This window comes from Cygnus olor, chromosome 3 (assembly GCF_009769625.2).
Source record: "Cygnus olor isolate bCygOlo1 chromosome 3, bCygOlo1.pri.v2, whole genome shotgun sequence".
In the NCBI taxonomy this organism is placed as follows: Eukaryota; Metazoa; Chordata; class Aves; order Anseriformes; family Anatidae; genus Cygnus; species Cygnus olor.
Window position 1 is genome coordinate 58,495,463 of NC_049171.1, and position 22,136 is coordinate 58,517,598.

General features: G+C 37.3%; 1 protein-coding gene across 11 annotated transcripts in view; it reads left to right on the top strand.

Moving 5' to 3' along the window:
* Window positions 1-22,136, top strand: part of L3MBTL3 (L3MBTL histone methyl-lysine binding protein 3) — an 87,857-nt gene that overhangs the window by 21,713 nt on the left and 44,008 nt on the right. For all 11 annotated transcript variants that reach the window (XM_040552371.1, XM_040552363.1, XM_040552362.1 and 8 more), the window contains 9 exons: window positions 2,486-2,597; window positions 4,546-4,705; window positions 5,703-5,841; window positions 7,826-7,910; window positions 10,186-10,277; window positions 14,388-14,492; window positions 16,128-16,263; window positions 20,699-20,790; window positions 21,334-21,485. In XM_040552371.1, coding sequence (XP_040408305.1) covers window positions 2,486-2,597; window positions 4,546-4,705; window positions 5,703-5,841; window positions 7,826-7,910; window positions 10,186-10,277; window positions 14,388-14,492; window positions 16,128-16,263; window positions 20,699-20,790; window positions 21,334-21,485 — 1,073 coding nt within the window. The remainder of the gene's footprint in view (window positions 1-2,485; window positions 2,598-4,545; window positions 4,706-5,702; window positions 5,842-7,825; window positions 7,911-10,185; window positions 10,278-14,387; window positions 14,493-16,127; window positions 16,264-20,698; window positions 20,791-21,333; window positions 21,486-22,136) is intronic.

A 22,136-nucleotide genomic window follows, 5' to 3' on the forward strand; every position in this document is an offset into this window, starting at 1 on the left:
GGCACACTGTTCTGGCAGCTTTTATGCTGTGAGGGCTTCATGCAGCGTCTTGCTCTGTACATATATTTGTCCTGTTTTTAAGCAGTTAACCTTCATCACAGGTTTTCCATTGCTGTTCTTCCCCAACTAAAATCAGAGCACAACTCTCCAGATCCAAGGCACTTTTCTGGTCAGCTATTGAGAACTCATGTTGAAGTTGTAGTTTGGGAAACAGTGAGCAAAAGCAGTCACTGTCTTCTACAAGTTAGTGGCTGAACACTTACAAGGGTTGAGCGAGAGGTCCCTGACACCTATAGAGGCATGGCTGCGCGCAGAAGTTTTGCAGGAACCAGACTGGGCCGCTGGCCTACAGGCAGTGTTGTGCTGTCCTGCCCACTGAGACAGAAGACAGTAGTAGTCACACTCCCTCGCTAAGCCCAGCTTGGTGTAATGGCCCAGCTGTTAGGCTATCTCTGCTTTGAACAGGTCATAGGGTAGCCAGGAGCACCCTTCTCTCAAGTTGTCTGTCTTTAGGCATTTGAAAAGTGTCAGTCAGCCCACTAAAGTCCCAAAAGGCCGTGTGGTGGCAGAGTGACAAGGGTTATGCCCTGGTGTACCGCAGAAGGCCCTAGTAGCAATGTGTGTGTGCTGTCAAGGGCTTAACGCTGATCAGGCCATGCAGAAATGCTCCGGGTATTAACTGGACTCTTCAAAAATACCTGTGGTGTGCATGTGTTGTAGCTGATGTTGTGTAAAGGCACAGGGGTTCGCAGAAGTTTGTCAGTAACCTGGGTGCAGCCTGTTGGTTGCGTTTGGGTCTGTATCCACGCCTGCCTGCTGAGGCGGCTGGTGTAGTAGTATTGCAGCTTGTAGAAACAATCCAGGTTTTGCCTGTAGCATCCTCCTACTTCTGAGGCAGCAGACAAAGCAGAAATAGCAGAAAGTAGCTTAGCAAAAGTAGGAACAAGATGGGGTACTGAAGTCAGCTGTGAGACACAGGGATCCTCTTCCAAATGGTAACTCCATTTCTTCTGTTTCATTGAAGCAGCATAAATGTCTGTCTACAAACTTGAGTATGAGTGTGTGGTGTTACTTACTGCATTTGGTGACCTTTCAAAGCTGAACTCAGTCTTTCAGTCTAGAAGGATTTATTGACAGCTTGTCCACAATTGTGTTTCTGTTGTGAGAGTAGCTGATTGCAAGTAAATAACTTGGCTCCAGAAGTCATGTGTGTGTGTGTGTGTGGTCCTCCTCTTCTTCCTTTTCCTCCCCTCAGTTTATTATTTCTTAGCTGCTAGTTTTTGTAGGACTCTTTGTGAATGCTGAGACTAGAGAGCCTATGCTAGTGAAAATGCTGCCAGGGTATGTAAGTCATGAAGCTCACCCTTGCTTCCAGTCAGAATGGCTTTCTTTCAGTACCAGACCACAGCAGGGCCCAGCGCGTGTGGACATGGTTCATCCTGGACCCTCCTGAGGCACGGAGGAGGTGGATATAATGCCAGGCAATTGTTCCCCTTCTCATTTTCTCAATGTTAAATTGTCTAATTAGAGAAACAGAAATATGCTTTATGCTACTGCCCTGAAGAAGTATTCCAGCAGGTGGGTGCAGGGGAGCTTTGAAAGTCTCTCTTGGACCTAATTTTTCCTGTTGATCTCCTTTGGTCACAACACCTCACTACCAGAGACCTGTGATAAAGCTCTAAGAGTTACACCCCCATTGCTATTTTAAGTAGACTGCCACAGACAAAATACTGCCTTTAGTTCAACCCATACAACCAGCTGGGCCTGCAAACCAAGTAGTGACTCGGAAGCTGGAGGTTTATTTTCATCTGGTAGCACTGTAATTATTACGGCATTTGGAAGATGCTTTTCTGCTGGTGGCAGGATGGTATAACTCACAGTGATCCTGTGTAAGCCCAGCATGTGGGATATTGTTGAGCCTTGCTTCTGGCTGTCAGTAATATCACATTCAGCGTGTAATTAAACAGTTCATAAACTGCCTTGAGATGTTTGTTTATGGGCACTTTACAGCAGAGAAGTATGGTGTTTTGCAGGATGCTGAAATTTCTGTGCTCAGTGAAGCATTTGTATTTGATATTCAGTTCCCTTTTCTTTGACGAAAATACTCAGTGACCAGAGCGCATTATTTTGCTGGCAATGAAGTACATATGGCTTGGTGATTTTCCCATGAATTTCTATTAGTGATTTTTTGATTCTTTTGTTTCAGTTACATATCAAACTAATTGATATAGATACGTGTAGGTGCATCTGTATTGATATTTACAGTAAATTAAAATTTTAAGTAACAAAACGAGTTTGTGTCTTGCTTTACAGAAACAATGCTTGTTTATGATTACTTGGGGATAAGCAGAAACACTTAGAAATTGAAACACTTAGAATATGGTGAGGATACTGTGTAAAAACTCTAGGTGAATAGAAGAAGATGCTGCAAGAAAGCATTAGTAAATTTTTGCTGTACTTTATGCCATTTGTTTTGTTTTACCAGTTTAGAGTGAATGAATTCGGAGCCCTGGAGGTGATTACAGATGAAACTGAGATGGAAAACGTTAAAAAGGCCACTGCTACCACAACTTGGATGGTTCCAACTGCTCAAGAAGGTCAGCTAAGAGGTCACTGAGGCTTTCTGTGATTGTATTTTGTTTAATATACCAGTTTTTCGAAAAGATTGCCCCCCAAAATAAAATAAACTTATTCACTTAATGCACAGAGTATCTCTTATGATCTTACCTGTTTCTTGGGGTGTTAATAGTTATGAAAATAAATGTACTTTAAATTAAAAGGAAATAATTCCACTGTTAAACATCTGAAGTTAAACTACAGCCACATTTTTTTCTAACAGTAATTTTTTCTAAGTCTAGAACAGGTATTTTTCTATTACATTTTATTTAATTTGAAAAGAAGTCAACTTCTTACTCTAAATTATTCATAGTTTTTGAGATGTTATTTTTATTAAGCTGGTTTTCCAGCTTGCCCACAGACTTTACTAACCTCCTACAGTTCATTTGTGACTGAGGTCTGTAAACTGCCTTCATGTAACATTGGTTGCTACTCAACTCCTACCACCAGTCTCAATGTAAGTAGTATCTGTCTACAAAATAAGGTGCTAAATGAGGTACTGTGTTTCCTTGATTTAAAGTACTGATGTAAGTAAATACCTTTATTGTGCAAATAAAGTTGGTTTACATGGTCAGAATTCTGAAAATTTTGAGACAGTGATGGAATAACATGAAAGGGAATATCGCAGCTGTTTTTGTGATTACTTACAGCTCCACTTTTGTGAATAATTGAAACATTTATACCAGTGGGAAAGTACTTTAGACCTCAGCCATAAGGTCTAAAGCTTCAGACCACAGATAATTTTGTTCGATATCTTTCCAAGTCAGTGATAATTTTTCAAATATTCAAGATTCAAATCTGTGATGGGAGTGACAGCAATGTGATAATATAGTAGCACAGCAGATTGTATCTTTAGGCTGAGAGATCACAGTTACCTATAACAAAACATGCAATTTCATCCCCTACAGTCTGGTACACCTAAAAAAAAAATCTCGCTACTGAATTAAAGTGTGTTTATGGGCATGTAAACATATTAAGTAATCATCACAAATATCCTACATAGTCCTTGATTAATTTATTGCTCCCCAAAGATGTAATATTGCTAAGATTTTCAATTATGAGAGGAAATGGTTGTTTTGAACCTCTAATGACACTGGAGCTTAAATATATCCCATAAATAATGTATTACTCTGGTAGAGATAGTCTGCACACAAGAGTTCGACTCCATTTTTAAAAGCAGTTCACTGCTCAAGCAAAAGAAATGGTGGCTTGAAATTTGGCTTTTGCGGGTGCAAAGTCAACAGCCTGCTTTAGGAACTGGAGAAGTTTAGAATGCTGCATACTTGCCTGTGAGTAAAAGAAACAGCATCCTCTCCTAGGCTGCATACCTCTTGTGTGAAAATCATAGCTTAGGATCGTGAGTAACTCAATATTTGAAAATCTATTTGTTACAAATTAGATTTTTGTTTGTTTGTTTGTTTTTACTTTTTTTTACTTCTGCTCAACTCGGAAGAGTTGAGCAATAGCTGCTGTAGTAAAAGACTGTAACATGTAGTGAGTAATTTACTTCCAGGAATAAGTTATTAATGACCTATTAGAAGATAACTCCTCCCCAGGTGACCCTACAGGTCAAAAATCAGGCATGTCAGCAGGACATGAGGTGATGAACTCCGTGCAGTGATGACTGGATAGTCAGCAGTGTGTGTGTGTATCACAAAATTCACTCCTTCCATGAGTAGCAATGCCAGCAGTGTCAATGTGCCAGTGATAACAGAAGCATGAAATTAGTAGATTCTTCTCTGTGGTGTTGCAATATGAAAACCCAACTTACTTATTAGGAGTATAGACCCCATACAGACACTAATTCTCATTTCTTCATTTTAACAAGAGTGGCATGACTTTGGTATTCTATTTGTTTGGCAAGAGCTACAAGTACGGTTGAAAATGTATAACCTCTACCTAAGTGAAGTTACTTTTTTCATTGTGCAGCTTTTTCAGAAAAGACAGGGATCCCCACAAAGTTGAAGGAAACTGCAAAAATGGATGGACTTGTTTTCTGTGAAAACTGTTATCGCTATGGTACCATAGAAGAATTTGTTCCTGAAGGGAAATTTTGCAGCCAGAAATGTGCCCAGCAAGTGAAAAACAAGTAGGTGCTATTATAAAGCATAGATACAAAGAATTTGGCATAAATGCAGCATGAGATAAAAGTGGTGGGATAAAACATTAATGGTGGGGCAAAGAGATACATTAAGCAGCCATATTTTGGTGAGTTTCCAGCAGTTTATAATGTTCTTTCACTGTTTTTGGACTCAGTGCATTATGAAACTTGCTTTTTGTCTAACACTGATGTTGAAGGCAATCTTTTTTGCTCAGAGAATTCTGTGTTCTGCTGTCAGATGCAAACAGTGATACAGTCTATGGGATGTACGAATCACTGTCAGACTCCCACCCTGTTTCGTAATCATTGGAATTAAGATAATCAGTAATGAGATGGTTGGTGTGGCAAGTTAATTGTAATTAAGTTCAAGAGCTGTATTATAGATGACAGTGAGAGAAAACATGAACATGGTGTGGTTTCTCAGTTCCTGTTCTTTCAGCTAGTGCAGTTCATCTCATCATAAAGGAAGACCTGTGTTAGTAGGTCCATTCTGTGTTGTATTCTACTTTATGGCAATTGTTAACATCTATGATTTTGTGCATTTTCCTTATTTTTAGGTAATTACTTCAACATTTTCTGTTCTGATTGCTTGTTTAGCGATTTGTACAGTCACATACCAGCTTTCTCCAATTGGATTTGTCAGTCTTAATAATTACCTTTTCTTTCCTCTCCGTGAACTGCCATGTAGTCCTAAACATTTCAGTTTGCTAATCTGTGAGATTTGATGGTACATGAGAAACGGCACACTGCTTAAAACATGCAGAACCTGTTTGGTGCAGGCTGACAGCTTTCCTTTTGCAGTTGCTCTTGTGGTCTTTCAGCTTAATTTTTGACAGATTTAATTTTCAGTATTTCTAAGAATATATTATGCATAATACCCTGGGATCTACACTTGACTGTTAGATTTACGTGCATTTTACTTGTGTCATGAGTATGAGAAGTAAAATAATACTGGCTTTGTGTCATTGTGTTGCTCTTGTAATAGAGAACCAAAGGAGGAAAAGCCCAACGTGGAATGCAATGGGGAAGATGATTCCAAAGGCATTCGGAAAAGAAAAGCAAAATTACCTCTCAAAGAAGAGTCCAGGGATAATGGGGAGAAGAAAGAGAATCCCAATGAAACTGTTAGTATGCATCATAAACACATTCCTGCAAAGACTTCAGTGGGATTTTTGCCTTATATTGCAGTGTCAGTAACTTCATCACTCTAGAAAGAGAAGTGACTATATGGCTCTGTTAAAATCACAATAAGTAGTTGCTTCCCTTTCCAGTTTAATTATGCCTCATCAGTAAATTCCAATTGTTGACAATAAACTGATAGGAACTGCTTTTTTTTCTCTTCCTTCCCTTTTTTTAGAACAGAACAAAAAGAAGTTAAAGGAAAAATGATGCTAAGACTTGCTATGACTTTAGTACAGAAAAACGGGACTAAATGTTTCCCAACATCTGTTACTTTGTCACTCTGCACATGAGTAAATGATTATAGACAAATAATTTATTTGTGAAGAAAACTCTGTTACAGTTAAGTAGTGTGTACTTTTGACTTTTGTAATGTAATTTGCCTTAGAAAATCATAGCCAAAGATGAGCATTGATGTTCATCCCTTCAGCTAACAGGACTTTTTTTTTTTTTTTTTTTTGATTCAGGAGGGACTGTGTACAAATTGTCTGATTTCTTCCAACACACAGTTAGCAGTGATTACCACATTCTCTGTGGGTTATTATAAAGATATAAAAAACACATGAAGCAAACAAAGTATCCAGGTCCAGTGTTGAATGTGTTTACCAAGATGAGTAATCTAACTTTCAAGGCTTTCTCACCATGAGCAAATCCATGTGGCTCTTGTTGTCATTGCCCTGCTTGTTCTGTAATAGGCTTTTGGTGGATTCTGGTTTGTGATGACAGTTACTACTTAAAACTATTTGATGGAATTTAGGAGAAACATTTCATCTGTACTTGAGATATCTTTGCTGGAGCCCTGCACAATTACAGATATATATATATATGTATATATATATGTATATATATATGGAGAGAGAGAGAGAGAGACCCAGAAGAAGCAGCATGCACAGTGTTAACAGCTTTGGTTTTTTTTTTTTTACAGAATACTCTAGGTGTTTTTGCCCACTATAAACCTCAAGGTGGCTGCCAGTTTACATGTGTGTTGTCTTGTGCCTGTTGGAGGACATACATGCAAAATTTCTCATTGTGCCAGGTGTCTGTGGAGTATTTCCTGAAGGAGTGAAAGTGAAAAATGAAAAAAAGAAAAATGGACTGGGATTTGGTTTTGTTTTGTGTTGCAGTGTAATGAACTTTGGGGCACCATTTGTTTTTTCCTTTTGGAATTAATCCTCATTTGAGACCAACAAATAAACCTGTTGCAGTACCTTCACATAATGTTTGTTTTCCTCTCAATAGCTGTGGCATTACTGGGAGGAGCACAGTTTGGAGGGAGAAGGGGAGGGCACTGCATTTGTAAAATTGTGAAAAAGCAGAAAACACCAGAGGTGTCAGAAGGGAATTCAAGTCTCTGTGTCTGACGGTGTCTTAGGGAAAAGTTAGGGGACAGCTTCTTTGCCATCGTCAGTCTGCCCCTCCAAATGAATAGTTACTCTGTTCATCTGTTCAGGTGCCAAGAAAACTATTACTAAGCAAAAAAATAATAATAATAAATAAATAAAATGCGATCAGTGCCATTTCATGTTTAGTCAACCAACTACACATTTAGAAAGAAAAAAAAAAAAAGATTAAAACTGTGAGAAGTTTTCCTTTAAGTTATTTTGGAAGCGCAAACATATCAAAGATACTGCTATTTATCTCCAGCTCAGCCAGCCCTGCTAAAGGGTTGGTGATCTGTCCCTGCCTTAAACAGGACTCGTTGGCTGAGTGCCAGGTGCTGGAGTCCTTCTGTCTGTCATTTCCACTGTGTTTGCTGAAGTTTGTCACTGGTTGCTTGCTTTGTTTGTATTTAGATATCTACAGGTTTGTCTGAGATAGTGGAGAGCTATGTAATAGCCTTTTCAATGAAGTCAAAGTTAAACCTTGGGTGTCTCCATTTTTGCTATTAGACTTCTGAACTAATATGATTATTGTACTCTTTTAATATAGGAGGACAAACCTGAAGGAAGGATCTTGAGAGTCTCACAGAGAGCCAGGAGAAAAAGAAAAGGGGAAATAACAGTTTTGAAACAAAGTAAGTTAGATTATGAAATAAAATCTCACGTATCACTTATTTATGTGATATCCACCTCATACTGTGAATTGCTGGCATTGTATCACTGAATTTTTATTAGTTCTTGAATACATTTTTGTCAGTCTGTAAAAATACAGTGCCAGTGTTATTTATAGTAATTAAGTTTTAAGGATTGAAGAACTGAGGGAACCAAATGGAAACTTCAGGGGAAAAAAGCATCACTTGGAGATTGATTGCCTTTTACAAAGAGCTAGTTTTTATATGCCTGGCAGTGTGAAGAAGCAGGGAGTAAGTGTAAATGTAACTGATGCACATTTGAATTTATTTTTTTTAATCCCTTTAAAGAGTGCTGGTATTAAAGGGAATCAGGCCCACTGAGTTCCCAGATGTTGAAAGACATGTATTAAGCAGAAGTGAAAGTTTACTTTTGTTTCCTTGGGGATCAATTTTGTATTTATGGTATGGCTGGAAATAGGCACATTTATGGAACTGTTTAGGAATAATTGCTATAATCAGTCCAAAGGGAAATATGCTGCATGAAGCAGCATAATAAAACATATTTTAAATGAGTGCTGTTTTTTTCAAGCTGTTCACATGATGAATACTTTTAGGAATATTCAGAGAATCATCAGCTCTTATACCTCACTGACACACCAACCAGAAAGCTGCATCTTGCCCTTCAGGGTATTTCTTTTGGTATACTGGGAGCCATTACCAGAAGTTGCCTTCAGCACAGAGCTCCAAGTAGCTCTGCTGCGCTCTAGGTAGATGATATACTGATTGAAGATGCAACATGTAAAAGTCACAGAAGATCCCCCTCCTGAGATAGAATTACTCCTGAAATATAAATATCATTACTACAGTTGTTTCCAAAGCTGAGACCGTATGAAGTATGTGGGATACAAGCACAAAGCTTGAAAATCTTGAAATCACTGCTGTCCGGTGACAGAATGATTTGTATGGATTTCTTTTGTTTATTAGGGAAAATGTCAGCTCAGCACAATAGCTGTGGTGTAATGGAACACTGTATATTCAGAACCAAACACATAACAGTGTATTATTGTGGCAAGCAACACATTTCTTGAATAGAACAAATCAGCTGGGTAAATCACAAATAAAATGAGTGTGCTTTAGTACTGTTGAGCAACTTCTGTGGTTCTGAAATGTGTTATCTTTTGGTTAAATTGCTGGCTTTCTTCAGAAGAGTTTGGTATCACGATTGTTATAGTGAACATTTTAATTATAAAAACACTTAGCCAGACGGCTACTTAAGAGGCTTATTTGTATTGTGAGTAGCCTGCAGTCAGGATCAGGCTGGAATCATACTGTGGACTGCGAGGAATCCTCCTGATGGCATGAGTTTATAGTCTGAAATGCTAAGCTACATGTGCAGAAGGAGGCATTTAGGCAAAGATCAGTAGAAAAGAGTGGAAGTGTATGAAAATAGACACATACATGGCCAGCCTCACAAACCATCTGTTTTTGAAGTTCCTGGCTTTTGCTAGTGCAGTTAGTGCCTTATTTTCAAGGCCTAAAAACTGCTACTCACTACTGTTTCCTGAAGATGAACTATAGCCAATATTGCATATGTGAGTATATGCAAGTGTTCATACTATATGAACAAACCTGAAACTGGAGCTTTCCATCTTATGCTAAAGAAAGGATGGGAGGAAAAAAAGCTCTGGTGACAGTTTTGATGGTTTGGAAAAATTATTGTTAAATCACTGCCTTTCTACCCAAAACCATCAAACTACAAAGTGATGAATTCTGTCACAGAATAATATATTTCAACTAAGATTAAAAAAAAAAAAAAAAGTCACGACTGCTATCCAGTTGAAAATGCTTTCCTGAATTGGACTTTTTTTTCTGATGAAATTTTCAAAAATACAGACCTACTTTATGTGATTTGCATTGGTCTTCATTTAAGATTTTTGCAAATTGTTTGCAAATTGTACATCTTAATGCTTTCTTAGGAGGAATAAGGGAAAAGGTGCAGAGGGCAAGATTACACAAGCTGTTCTCATCATGTAAAACAGCTTTTTCTTGGTACTAGTCAAGATTTGAAATGATGGAAATGATTCTGTACAAATCTTCATGTCCCTAGTGCCATTAAACCTACAGAACCACTCTTCCTGAAATTAATCCAGAGAAACACCATGAATGCATTTAATAAAACATAGATTTGAGATGGGTATATTATACACTTCAAAATGTCTGTTTTGTTTTCTTGAGAAATTGTTAGAGAATTCTCTTGCTGTTCAATCCTTCTTTGCAGCTGTACACTCTAAAGGAAAGCAAGCGTGGTGTTGGGCATCCTATCTGGAGGAAGAAAAGGCTGTTGCAGTACCTACTAAGCTTTTTAAAGAGGTATGACCTTCTGGAGTTGAAATCAGTCAAACACCTAAGACCATGACATTTCTAGAGAAATCAATTAAAATTAAAAAATAATAATTCTGAAGATTTTTCACTTCTATAGAGGTAAACCTATGTGATTAAGGTAATTCCGTCCATCAGATAAAATATTCAGAATATGTGTAAAATTAGTTATCTTTTTCTGCCTTTTCAAAGAAATCTGTGGTTTTAGATGAATGCTGTCAGCTGAGACTATAGACAGCAGGTGCTTTTCCAAAATCTGCAAATTCTAGCCTTTGCTTCTAATTTCTGAGGCTAAAAATCTGATATGTATCCTCATTTTTCCATGCCGTCTCATTCTCTTTAAATACGTTTAGAAAGGTGGTACAAAGGTCGTCAGAGCTTGTTGCTTGGATTATATTACCTGTCTTTTTGCAGCTCTTGCGGATGTTATATTTTTTTTATTACATCTGATACTAGTTTGCTGTGTTCCCATTTTGCCTGTCATCTGATTGGATGTCACATCATTATCTCTTGCTTGTCCTTTGTCTGCTATGTAGTCTTTGTCATGTGTCATTTCAGTGCTTTCCCTTGTGCTTTCTCTTTTGCTTGGATGAGAGCTCTGTATGCAAATCACCAAAGCTTCCATGCTGTTCTCTTCTTTTGCAAAAGATGGCAAAAGATGTGAACGTCTCAGCTGCTATACTTCTGCAATGTCTAATTCTAACAGTTATGATACTACTTTTTGATAATTCTGTCCTTAACTTGGAGTCTGTTTCCTGCATCCATTTATTCTTGTTTGCTTTATACTTCAACTATTGAATCTTTCATGCAGAGATCAGCTTTTCAGCTTACTTGTGTGTGTGGTGCTGATCTTTAATTGGTTCTTCTAGACATTACTGAGATGCAAACGTAATTAAAGAACTAATATTGCAATGTACAGAATCCAAAAATATGTAAGTGCAAGAACAACAGTTACCTGACCATCATTTGTTGTATCCCCCTGTGCTATACACTGGTTGAAAAATTGACAAGAAAAAAATCCTGGTAAGTAGTGTCTCTGTCTGAAATGTAGATTTAAAAGTGTTGCTCTGCCTGGCTGAAGTTCCATGAAATACTGCTGTCGCAGCACCCAGGCGTGTACCAGCCTTTCTGGGCACTGTGCATAGTGATAAAGCCTTGAGTGACATGATGACGGTCTGTTCTCTTTCATTGTCCTCACAGAGTACCTTCCTCATTTGGTGCATCTTATTTATATTTACTTTTAAGGTCTTTATTCCCTGGGTAACTCTAGCTTTTTGTTTGGTATTTAAACCCTGTAGCAGAGAGAGCGTTCTTAATAACACTCAGAAGTGGCCAGCTAATATTACTCCAAGCAAACCAGAAAAACAGTAATGTTAAAAACAAAAACAAAAAAAATAACAATAACAATTCTGAATCCTCAATTTCTGTTTGGATTATGAGTATTTATTTATTTATTTATTTTTCCCAGTTCAGAAGCAGTACTTTTCAACAGTTTGCTTTTTTTTTGTACACTTTGTCAGGAATGGTTAGGATAATGGAGAGCTTGGCACTCCCTGTTACTTAAATCTTAGACTCATTTCTAGGCTGTGACTGACAAGATGTTATTGTTCTGGGAAATGGAAATTATTGACCCTTGAGTTTTGTTTTTCTTCAGTGTCCAACTCCCCTGACACAATCTTCTGTTTTTGGTCTATGTTCCTGCACCATACAAAAACATTTCTAATCCTCAGTCTGTCATCTGCTTATTTGCTGACTCCTTTTACCTTTACTCTTGTTTTCTTCTTGTACCTTTCCTTAACAATGTAACTTTAAATGTTTGTTATGAAGGCAATGTGTGATAACTAGGTTTGTTACAGACTTTACCTTGGGTGATGTACGGTATGAGAATAATGCACAAAATTGAAATCTTAAGTAGTATTAAAGTTATTAGTGTTCTAAAAGTTGTGTTGTTTTGTTGTAAAAGAAATATTGTGTTGCCTTACAAGTTTTAAATTTGACAATGGAAAGAATAGTGAATAATTCATGTCTCATATTTCAATAAATACCTGTGTGATAATTGCATAATTTTTGGTGTATTGTTTGTAGAATTTGAAGTTTTCATTGTTTATTATAACGATGAAAGAATAAACAGATCCATGACTTTTTAATTGTTTCTTTTCTTTGTACATTTCGTTGTACTTGCTTTTGAAAAATCTCAGTTATCTTTTTGGCCACTGTTCCTCAGTGTGTTGGCATTTCCAGCATTTCAATTTTACACCAAGATAATTTATCTGTAAAGGTATTTATGATGTAGCATTAACTGCAACAGTGTGCACCAAGATAAGCTTGAAAAATTCAGTTTATTGATTTAAAAAAATGCTTCGCTTTTACTTTCATCTTGAGGAAGTATCCAGAATTATGCATAGTGTAATTTCTTTAAAATTTCTTTGATACGAAATACATTAAACATGGTGCTGTTAAGATTAAATAACTTTTCAAATCCATGTACTGCAGTCAGCTACTCTGATCTCTTAAACTGAGGTCTACGGAATGATCTAACCTATTTTTAGGTAGAGTCTTAGAGCTGTGCTTACACATGTCTTAGCTGGCCCCTGTAGAATTATCAGCTGGTCTAGTTCTCCATTTCCTTTCCCCTTGATTGCATATTCCTGCCCTTGTGCCATGCACTACTTCTTTTTCTCCTGGATTTATTATTCAGATGAGTTACAGCCAAAGCCATCAAAGAGAGGATTCCCTTCCTTTCAAGTTCCCTTCCTTTCCAATGTCTGCAGAGGTACTGTAGACGGCTGGATAGCATGTGTAACTTTCAGTTAGGTAAAATGAATCCCCTCTTTTTGTTTTTCTGTATTTATTTCCTAGCAGAGTTTTGGATATTTTGGCACAAGTATATTCTGTATTTTTATTTCCTTTCTTATTCCTATGTATTTCTTCCTTCCCTTCTAAACATTTTGAGTGAATGGATTGTATATTGTTTTAACTATAAATATGTTTGATTTTTACTTGGTAATGCATATGTTCTTTTTGTACAAAACATTGTTAGTGTTTTGTCTAAATTTCAGGAGAATTTTTGACTAAATCATGGTGTGTAGTGGTATCAGAAACATACAAAAATGGTTTCAATATTTAACTCTCTGTATAAATAAACAAGAGTTGCCCCTTAGGGTAAGACCAATATCCTGTATCTCACTAATCAAAGGCAGAAACAAAAGGGAGGGGGAGCACATGTGATGCTTCACCTCTGTTTTATCAGTAACTGTTTGGGACATAGAAACTGGCAGTAAAGTTGGTAACCCCTGGAAAACCATCTTTGGTTTTATTCAGCTGTTTTTCTGATATTCTTCTTTTCCCCCTTCCCTCCCTTTAATTTAACCTTAAAGCTGCTAGTTTCCCTCTATAACAGAGGACAGGGATCATGATACAGGGAAGCTGATGCCTTCCACTTGAAAACATCCATTCTGCTTAGCCTCGTTTCACTTTCTTTTTGAAAAAAATATTTTCCTGGGTTCATTGTAGTGTGATGTAAGGGTAATCATGTTCCACTGATGCAAAAATATTCCTGGAAAATGAGCTTATAAATGAGAAATGACATTAAAGAGGCCATCCCTATGTAGAAATGATGTTTTGTATTTCTGTTTTGCCATTCATCATCGGTGACCTGAGATATAGAAAAGGCAAAATAGAATTTCACTGTTCTGTTTTTTATAAGAGTGATGACCACCAGAAAGGTGTTGAAGTGTCACTATACAGGCTGAAAAATAAATAATTACATTGTTAAAATGTTTTATTGACAATTAGTGGAAAGTTGAGGGCAAATCATCTTTTCTTTTTTTTTCTCTTAGGTAACTTTTTTGCTGATTCCTTGTAATTTTTTTAAGTACTCCAAAACCTTAAGTCTTTCTAGTATCAATGCATTTTTCAAACAATCATCAATTCTCTTTTCCTTGCTTGTGTTTTTTAAAATGCAAAAGTTACTTTAAAGTGATTTATTAGTTCCTTCAGAAACATGAGTAATAAATAATCACTGTTCTTTTCCTTATGAAGATATTCTGTCTGTCTTTGGTATACTTTCAAAAATATTGAAACTGTCCTTTTCCATTCCAGTATCAGTCTTTCCCATACAACAAAAATGGATTCAAAGTAGGGATGAAGCTGGAGGGTGTGGATCCCGAGCACCAGTCAATCTACTGTGTTCTCACAGTGGCTGAGGTAAGTTCCCAGACAGTGAAAGTATGCTGAGAACAGCCTTGGTGCAAGATCACGGAAGAAACTCAACTGGAACAGCAGCAGCTGGAAGTGCTCTGTCTTCTCTAACAGGCAGGCAGAAACTGTATGTAAGAAGACAGTTTTTAAACTAATGAGCTTTATTAAATCTGCCTGACAAACATGTGAAGATTATGTCCAGTACCATGCAGCAGTGGCTATCTGCATACCTTTAACATATACAGCTGAGAAAACGGTGTTACATTGTACACTTTTTTTTTTTCTGTAATCATATAGTTTTGGTTAAATCTATACTTAAAAGAGAAAATAAGTTTAAAAAACTTATATACGACAACTGATTTTTAGAAATTTTATAGAGGTTTGATAGTACTGCTGGTGGTGCGTTCACTGATACAAATAACTAACTTTTCTTTTTTGTGTTGCAATTGTGCTAATTTTTTTTCAGGCTTATTGCCTCAGAAATTGCCTGTATTGGCAGCCTCTACAAGTTAGTATACAATGCAAACTCAGTTTGCCTTTTTGCTGGCTTATGAAGTGTTGTTTCTTTTTTCATGAGAAGTTTCATTGCTTTTAATAATATAGATGAGATCCAGCTTCTCAATAACAATTTGTATGTCTATTAAACATACCTTACATGAGTTTTTGCAAAGTTTTATTGTTGTTGGGTGTTTTTTTCTATGTATTGAAATGGAGAAAAAGGAATAGGTAGGTATTCTGTTCTCTGTCACTGGTGTTCTAGACAGCTTTAGTTTCATTATATATATTTTAATAACGTAGGTTTTTTCTTTCCTGTTTCTGAATCTCTTCATGGCCCATGGTCATATCCCATTTGTGTGGATCTCTTCTAATTTCTTGCGGATGGTACGTCAGTAGATGAGTATTTCCTGTGCACCTGGTGCTTAGCAGTTAGTGATGGATCATATTTTATGGCAGGGTGACCTGTCATAAATTCCAAGGTGACAAACTGAAAGTTATGTCAGAGTGTAAATTAAATATAAAATAGGGTGGCTGTGATGTTAAGAGAATTCCACTGATGACTGCAGGAGAGTTATGGCATTTGGCACTCAGGAAGATATAGAGAACTTCAGTGCAGAAAAGAGGGATTGTATCTCCTGAATTTCCCTTTGACTTGGTGATTAACTTACTACTTTAAGGAAGAAGTTCTGAGGCGTATCTGTCACAACAGTTCTGAAGACCGTGTTTAACATAGTCATTGTTGGCATTCTAGCAGTGCTCTCTTGCATATTGATTAATCAGGGTACTTTCAAAGCATCGTTATCAGCACTTTCTCCGTGATCGTATCAGCTGTATCCATGGTCTTCTCTAGGATTTCTATTTTATTCTGATGTTGGGCTGGAACAGTTTTCAATTTTTTGAACAGTAATAGCAGTATTCAGCTCTTAGTTAATGCTTTTTACCAGAAAAGGAGGCACTCAAATACTTTGCTTTTTGTTAAGCTTTCTTTCTTATCAAGTGAGTTTATTCATCCAGTGTTTGCCTGAGCAGAAGTAAAAGGCTGCTAAGACTATATTTATATATTTCATACTGAACAGAAACTGTTATGTGTAGGGCAGATATCTTAAATCTTATGTATTGTATGTTGTACATTCTTGCTTTTAGGTTTGTGGCTACAGAATACGACTCCATTTTGATGGATACCCAGATTGTTATGATTTCTGGGTGAATGCTGATTCTTCAGACATTCATCCTGTCGGATGGTGTGAAAAAACAGGTCACAAGCTTCACCCACCTAAAGGTATTGTTTAGTTTGAAATGTGTGCATTTTTTATAGCGCTCTGATTGAGACTATCTATGTAATGCTGTAGGTTTTTTGTCAGAAATGTTTTTGTTCTTTTAGTCAGAATACTGGAACATGGCAAATTAGATTCTGCCTTAAATCTTGAGGTTGAAATCCTACCTTTTTTATTCAATGAAAATTCAGAGAACACAAGAAATAAAACAAACCAGAAAAGTCATTCATAAGGCATTAGGAAAGAAAGTTAAGAAACAAAAGTAGTCCCCAAATGAATGCTTATTGCAAGTAAGTAAACTAGCAGCATCCTGGTGACATGTATGCTTAAAGAGAGGTCTCACAGGCAACTGAGAATCTTTTAGCAGAGGGTCTCAGGACATTTTCATTTTTACATATTAACAACATACATACTTTGGCATAGACTAATGACAATTGTGTGCTTTTGCCTCAAAGATTAAGCTTAGGGAGACAGAAATAGGAATGACCAGAGCAGGAGGGAGAAAACAGTGTAAAGATTACAACCTAAAAACATAATTTGTACATAGCTTATATAAATGGCATACATCTATTGAAATATTTGGAACTCGCTTCTTTAAATATTCCATTTAAGGTTATGTAACTATTTTCTTTTGGTGGATAGAGGGCATCTGCACTGAATAGTACCATGACAAAATGGACAAATAGACTCCCTTTTTGGGAGGGAATGGAGTAAATGGAGCAATGGGGTAAAGGGAGCATGTCCCGGACACAGGAGAATAAGAAATTAATGGGGTGTTTTGACATACAGAGGGTAGGACTGTGTGGTTTAGAAAGTCTGCAGAATGGTGATTACACAGAGTCAGAAGATGCATTCTAGAGAATTATAAAACTGTGGATGCAAGTGCTCAGGTGTGAAAAGTGAGAGTAAAGCCACTGAAAATATATGGGCCGAAGGCTTACCAGTGTGGGAGAAGACGGCATTTCTGCAGCTGAGCCTTGCAGTAAGGAGCATGGACTGCAGCTCCTTTGAGAACTCCACAAGCCTCTCGCTGGCTCCAGGGCAAGAGTGTTCCATACTGCCACTTGAGTACATGACCTTTCTTTGGATCATAGTTCTGCATAACTAGCTATGTAGAAATAGCAATTTCTTGAACATAAATCAGATTTTCTCAGAAGGTTGGCGTTCACTGAAGTGATATGTAGCAAATGAGTTACAGAGTGATTGATGTTATTAGAGCAAGCTTTGTAAGTTTAAGTTTAGTTTATTTTTTCACCACACTGAACCAGTGGATAGCTCTTTTTACTTGGGAAAGTCCTGGAGCCTATCAGAGGTATTGAGGGAGATAAGGAAATACGGAAGTACTTGTCAGGAATTTGGTTGTCATCCTGCACAGCTATGTAATCCTGCTACCCCCAAGAACATATTCTTGCTTTTAAATAACAAGATCATTCTCTGGTATTTTTATCCAAGACCAACAAAGTATGTTGCCCTTTGTGTAGCTTGGCTCCTTTGCTTCACCTCAGCAGTAAACTCTTCGATTATTGATGAGGTGTGGTTCCTGAAACCTGCTGTTGTACTTGTGGGACTTCTTCCATTGTCCCAGTGCAAGCTTAGCTTGCATGTGGGATGGAAGAGGAATGGGAGAGAACAAGCGGTACTGTACATTGGAAGGAGGTGGGAGGAATTGGCCATTCATCAGTTAAAGATATTTTTCTAGTTTTGCAGCAGGAGGTCTTTCATTGCTTATGTTTTACTGACATTTGTGGAGTTCTGTTATTCCAAGCGAAGGGAGTTCAGTTTGAGGTTTTTGGAGTTTTTTTTTGTGCGTTTTTATTGGGTTTTGAGGAAAACCAGATTTTTTTCATGTATAGTACATTTTTGTGTCCTCTGAAACTTCTTATGTCTAGTGGATCAATAGATAGGTGGACAGATTGCTTACATTTTGCTGTGGTATTACATTTTAACAGTGCTTTCTATTTGGTGCCCATTGCAGATTGTACTGACACTAAAGCTAATACCAGTTACAGCAGTTTGCTTGGGGCACTGCATCGTATATAAAATACTACTTCACAGAACTCAAACGTTTCCAGAAACATATGTAGCCCTAATGATGGTGTAGTTTCATAGATTCTTGAAAGCAAAATTTCACTGACAAATGATTAAGAAGAGTGATCACAGTGAGAAGAATTTTCAGATTCACAGAAGATGAAAATGTATTGCTCTATTACAAAAAAACCAAGACTGTTACCTAGTTAACAAATTATGTAATGCCAGTTAACAATCATATTTTGTGCTTTTGAATTGACTGGGAATTAATGAAGCCTGTGGTTTTAATTAGTGAATACTGTTCTATATCTACAGTGGCTTGATCAAATTGACCTTCAGTCCTTTCTTGAGTGATAGGTAATGTAGGAGGTAGAGATATTCCTTTCTTACGTGGTGACTAGAAGACCCATGCTGTCCAGAAACTGTCTACGAACACAAATTTATTTTCCTTGAGCTTTGGCCCAATACCAGTACCTGATCCTATTGCAGATGCAGTAGGTGAGAGTTTTGTCTACTGTGAGTTGGGAGTTGTCTACTGTGAGCTTTGAATTAGGTCTGAATTTTCTCTAAAATGCCAGGGAAGAATTAAAGCCTTTATACCAACCACAATGCTTTAAGAATGGTTTTGGCTGGTCTACAGCTATAGTGCATTAATACAAGAGGCAGGGAGAGTATAATGAAAAGTATCATTATTTGTACTTGGAGATTAATTTCTTTTAGCTAATATTTAAAATTAAAACAGGCAGATGTAGGGAGACTGAAGTTAAGGATTCATTACTTGTGGTGTCTTGGAAAATATGAGATTCTCAGAAGGTTACATGGAGCTATTGTAGTCTGTGGCATATTCGAATAACACTTTAAATAGTCAAAAGGTGACACATTTCAATTGTTAAAGCAATCACTCACTGAAATTGGTGGTGTTTTGGGTCTTGTTTTACTGGATTGTAACATACAAACTAAAATAGATGTGCCTAAAGCTTATTTAACAGAATAAAGGAAGAAGGCTCTGTGTGCTTACAGCTCTTCATTGTTGCTTTAGTGATCAGATGTACATGCAGTTTAATGTGAATTATTTATGAAGTTCTATATATTATTAATTATTTTACTTTTTCCATAAGAAAATATTAGAAGGGACAAACTATCAACAGAAGTTTGGATTTCTTCCCAAGTACTGTTCTTTCCAAGCATAGAATAAAAAGTATGGAAAATGTGTGTAGGGGACTGTTTACACTGTAACTACGTACGGGATTCTGTGGCATCCATGGTATAAGCAACTGTTTCAATATAACCTAAGGAGTTTGTTTTAAAGCTACTCGTGGTCATACTGTTTCAGTGGTAACCTGAGGGTTTAGTAGGGTGGTCTGTTGGAAGTGGAAGGTTCTTTTCTTAGACTGACTGGCATAGCTGGAAAAGCTTTGTGGCCTTTGTTGGTTCTGAAATCCAAGACACAGACTGAAAAGCCACAGGAGAGAGCACTTGCTCTGAGCTTGTTGGTTGTGTGTGTGTCAGCCAGAACATCAGAGGAAAGTTAGTGGGTAGCTGCGGGGCAGAAAGAAGAGAGGTGGCGAGGCGTGGTTTTCATGGGGAAAGAGAGGCGGCTAGTAGCCTGTGCTGCTTGGAGAGTTTTGTTGGATGGGAGGGGGATTACAGTATGAAACTGTTATCTTACCGAGATTGTGATTTTTGATACCTGGTAGAATTGCGCATTTCAGTTGCTAGGCTTCCCTTAAATATTGCTCTGTACCTCAAGGACCTCCATGTCCTTTGGCAGTCAGGACTCTGAGGTCAGAGATCAGGGACAGAGCAGTAATTTTTTAAGAAACGTTCCCTGCATTGTTTTGAAGGTTAAATTGAAACTGAGCTGAAGTCTCCTGAGTTGTGGCCTAGTACTTCATTCATATGTCTACTCTTCCTCCTAGATGAAGATTATGAGCAGTTTAAATGTCAGTCCTAGCCAACCACAGGAAACTAATAATGTGAAGCAGTATTTTGTTCAGTTAGCTTAAAGAAATCTTGACATTTTTGTAAGGAAGCTCAACCAGCACTAAATAAAGAACGTTATTCCTCTTTGTAATACCAGATGCACAAATAAGAATAGAGGAACTTCATCAGCTTTCTTTTGAACTCTGAAGCTACTCTACAGTGTGTCCAGCTTCTTCAGCTTCTAGTAATCCAAAATAGTGAACCCTTAGAGACTCATTGAGTTCATATTAGGGTAAAATTAATAATTAGTTTTAAAGTAATTTTTTCTTATGTAGTTTATATAAAAATAAGATAAGTAATTAACAGTGAATAAGCTTTTCAGTTTTAAAATTGTAAGAAACAGTCCAGAACTGGACGGAAAAATAATTTCTACACCTTTCGTATCATGCCCATCTTACTTCATGACATTCCTTTATGGCCCTTATTTAGGATATAAGGAAGAAGAATTCAGCTGGCCCTCATATCTAAAGGCGTGCAAGGCTCAAGCAGCTCCCAAATCTCTGTTTGAAAACCAGAATACAGTAAGTACTCATTTGTTACTGCTGGTATGGAAAGTTGTTAGTGGGCTCACGTGTCTGGTAGACTTATGGCACATTTCAGTGATGGCTGACTTGAGACCTGTAAATATTTAAATTTAAACAAATGCAGTAGTAATCTTCATTTCAGTTCACCTCTGCAATTCTCATTCATTATTTTCTTTTCTGAATCTGTTTAAATATCTGATATATTCAGAAATGGTATATTAAATGAATCTCAATAATTGTTGTTACTACAGTGTCTCACATCATACTGTTGTGGAACAAGCAATCTTTCAGAGAGAGTGTCTGAGACAGTCAAAAGCAACATGTTTAATTTTAGCAGCATGATCAGTACTTTTTTATTTCATAAATCATGAGTGTCTCTGTGTTTGAGCATCTCTCATGTCAACTAATTAAGCTGCTGCCACTCTGTTGGAGAAGCTAATTGGGAAACTTAGAAATGACATGAATATATTGATTGTGGACACTGGGGAGATTTCTGGATTTACAGTATTTATCTTTAATTAAATGTCTTTCTCTATGTAGACAGTGATTCCATCGGGATTTCGAGTAGGGATGAAGCTGGAAGCCGTAGACAAAAAGAACCCTACATTCATTTGTGTTGCTACGGTAACAGACATGGTGGACAATCGTTTTCTGGTTCATTTTGACAACTGGGATGAGAGTTACGACTACTGGTATGATGTTTTTGTTTTATATCCTAGTGAGATGTATCAGAAATGTGTTAGCTTTAAGCAGTATTTTCTGTGATAGTTTCCAGACTGTGCATACAGTTACCATACCAACTTTTGCTAGATTTGTAATCACGGCCACCAGAGTGTGTCTCAGTTGTAGACCGGATGAATCAAATTTCCCTTGTCAGGTTGCAAGTGAAAAATTTTCAGAGATGGTACTGAATGAGTGTTTGTACATGGTGCTACATCTGGAGCTGCGGATTAATTTCTCATTTCAATTACATAGTATAGCTGAGGTTAATGTCTTTAGTGAAGAATACACACCATGATAATGTGACTGTACTTAGAATTGAATTTATGCATAATTGTAAATTGAAAGAAAGGCTGACCCTCGTGAGGTTCTTGGTCCATTATGTTGTTCAGCCTGAACCTTAGACATTAGTGTAATGTATCAGGATGGTAGCAAAATCTGGTTTTCATGTTTTGCATTCTGTGTTCCTCTGAAAACTGGGACCCTGGTATCCTGCCATGTATTGGAGATGACATTTCTGCATGTTGTATGGTGGAGGAACTTTTCATAGTCAGTGGAAGCAGCAGGACGTGTTATAACCATAGAGATCCTGAAAGAAATTCAGACTTTGGCTGTCACAACAC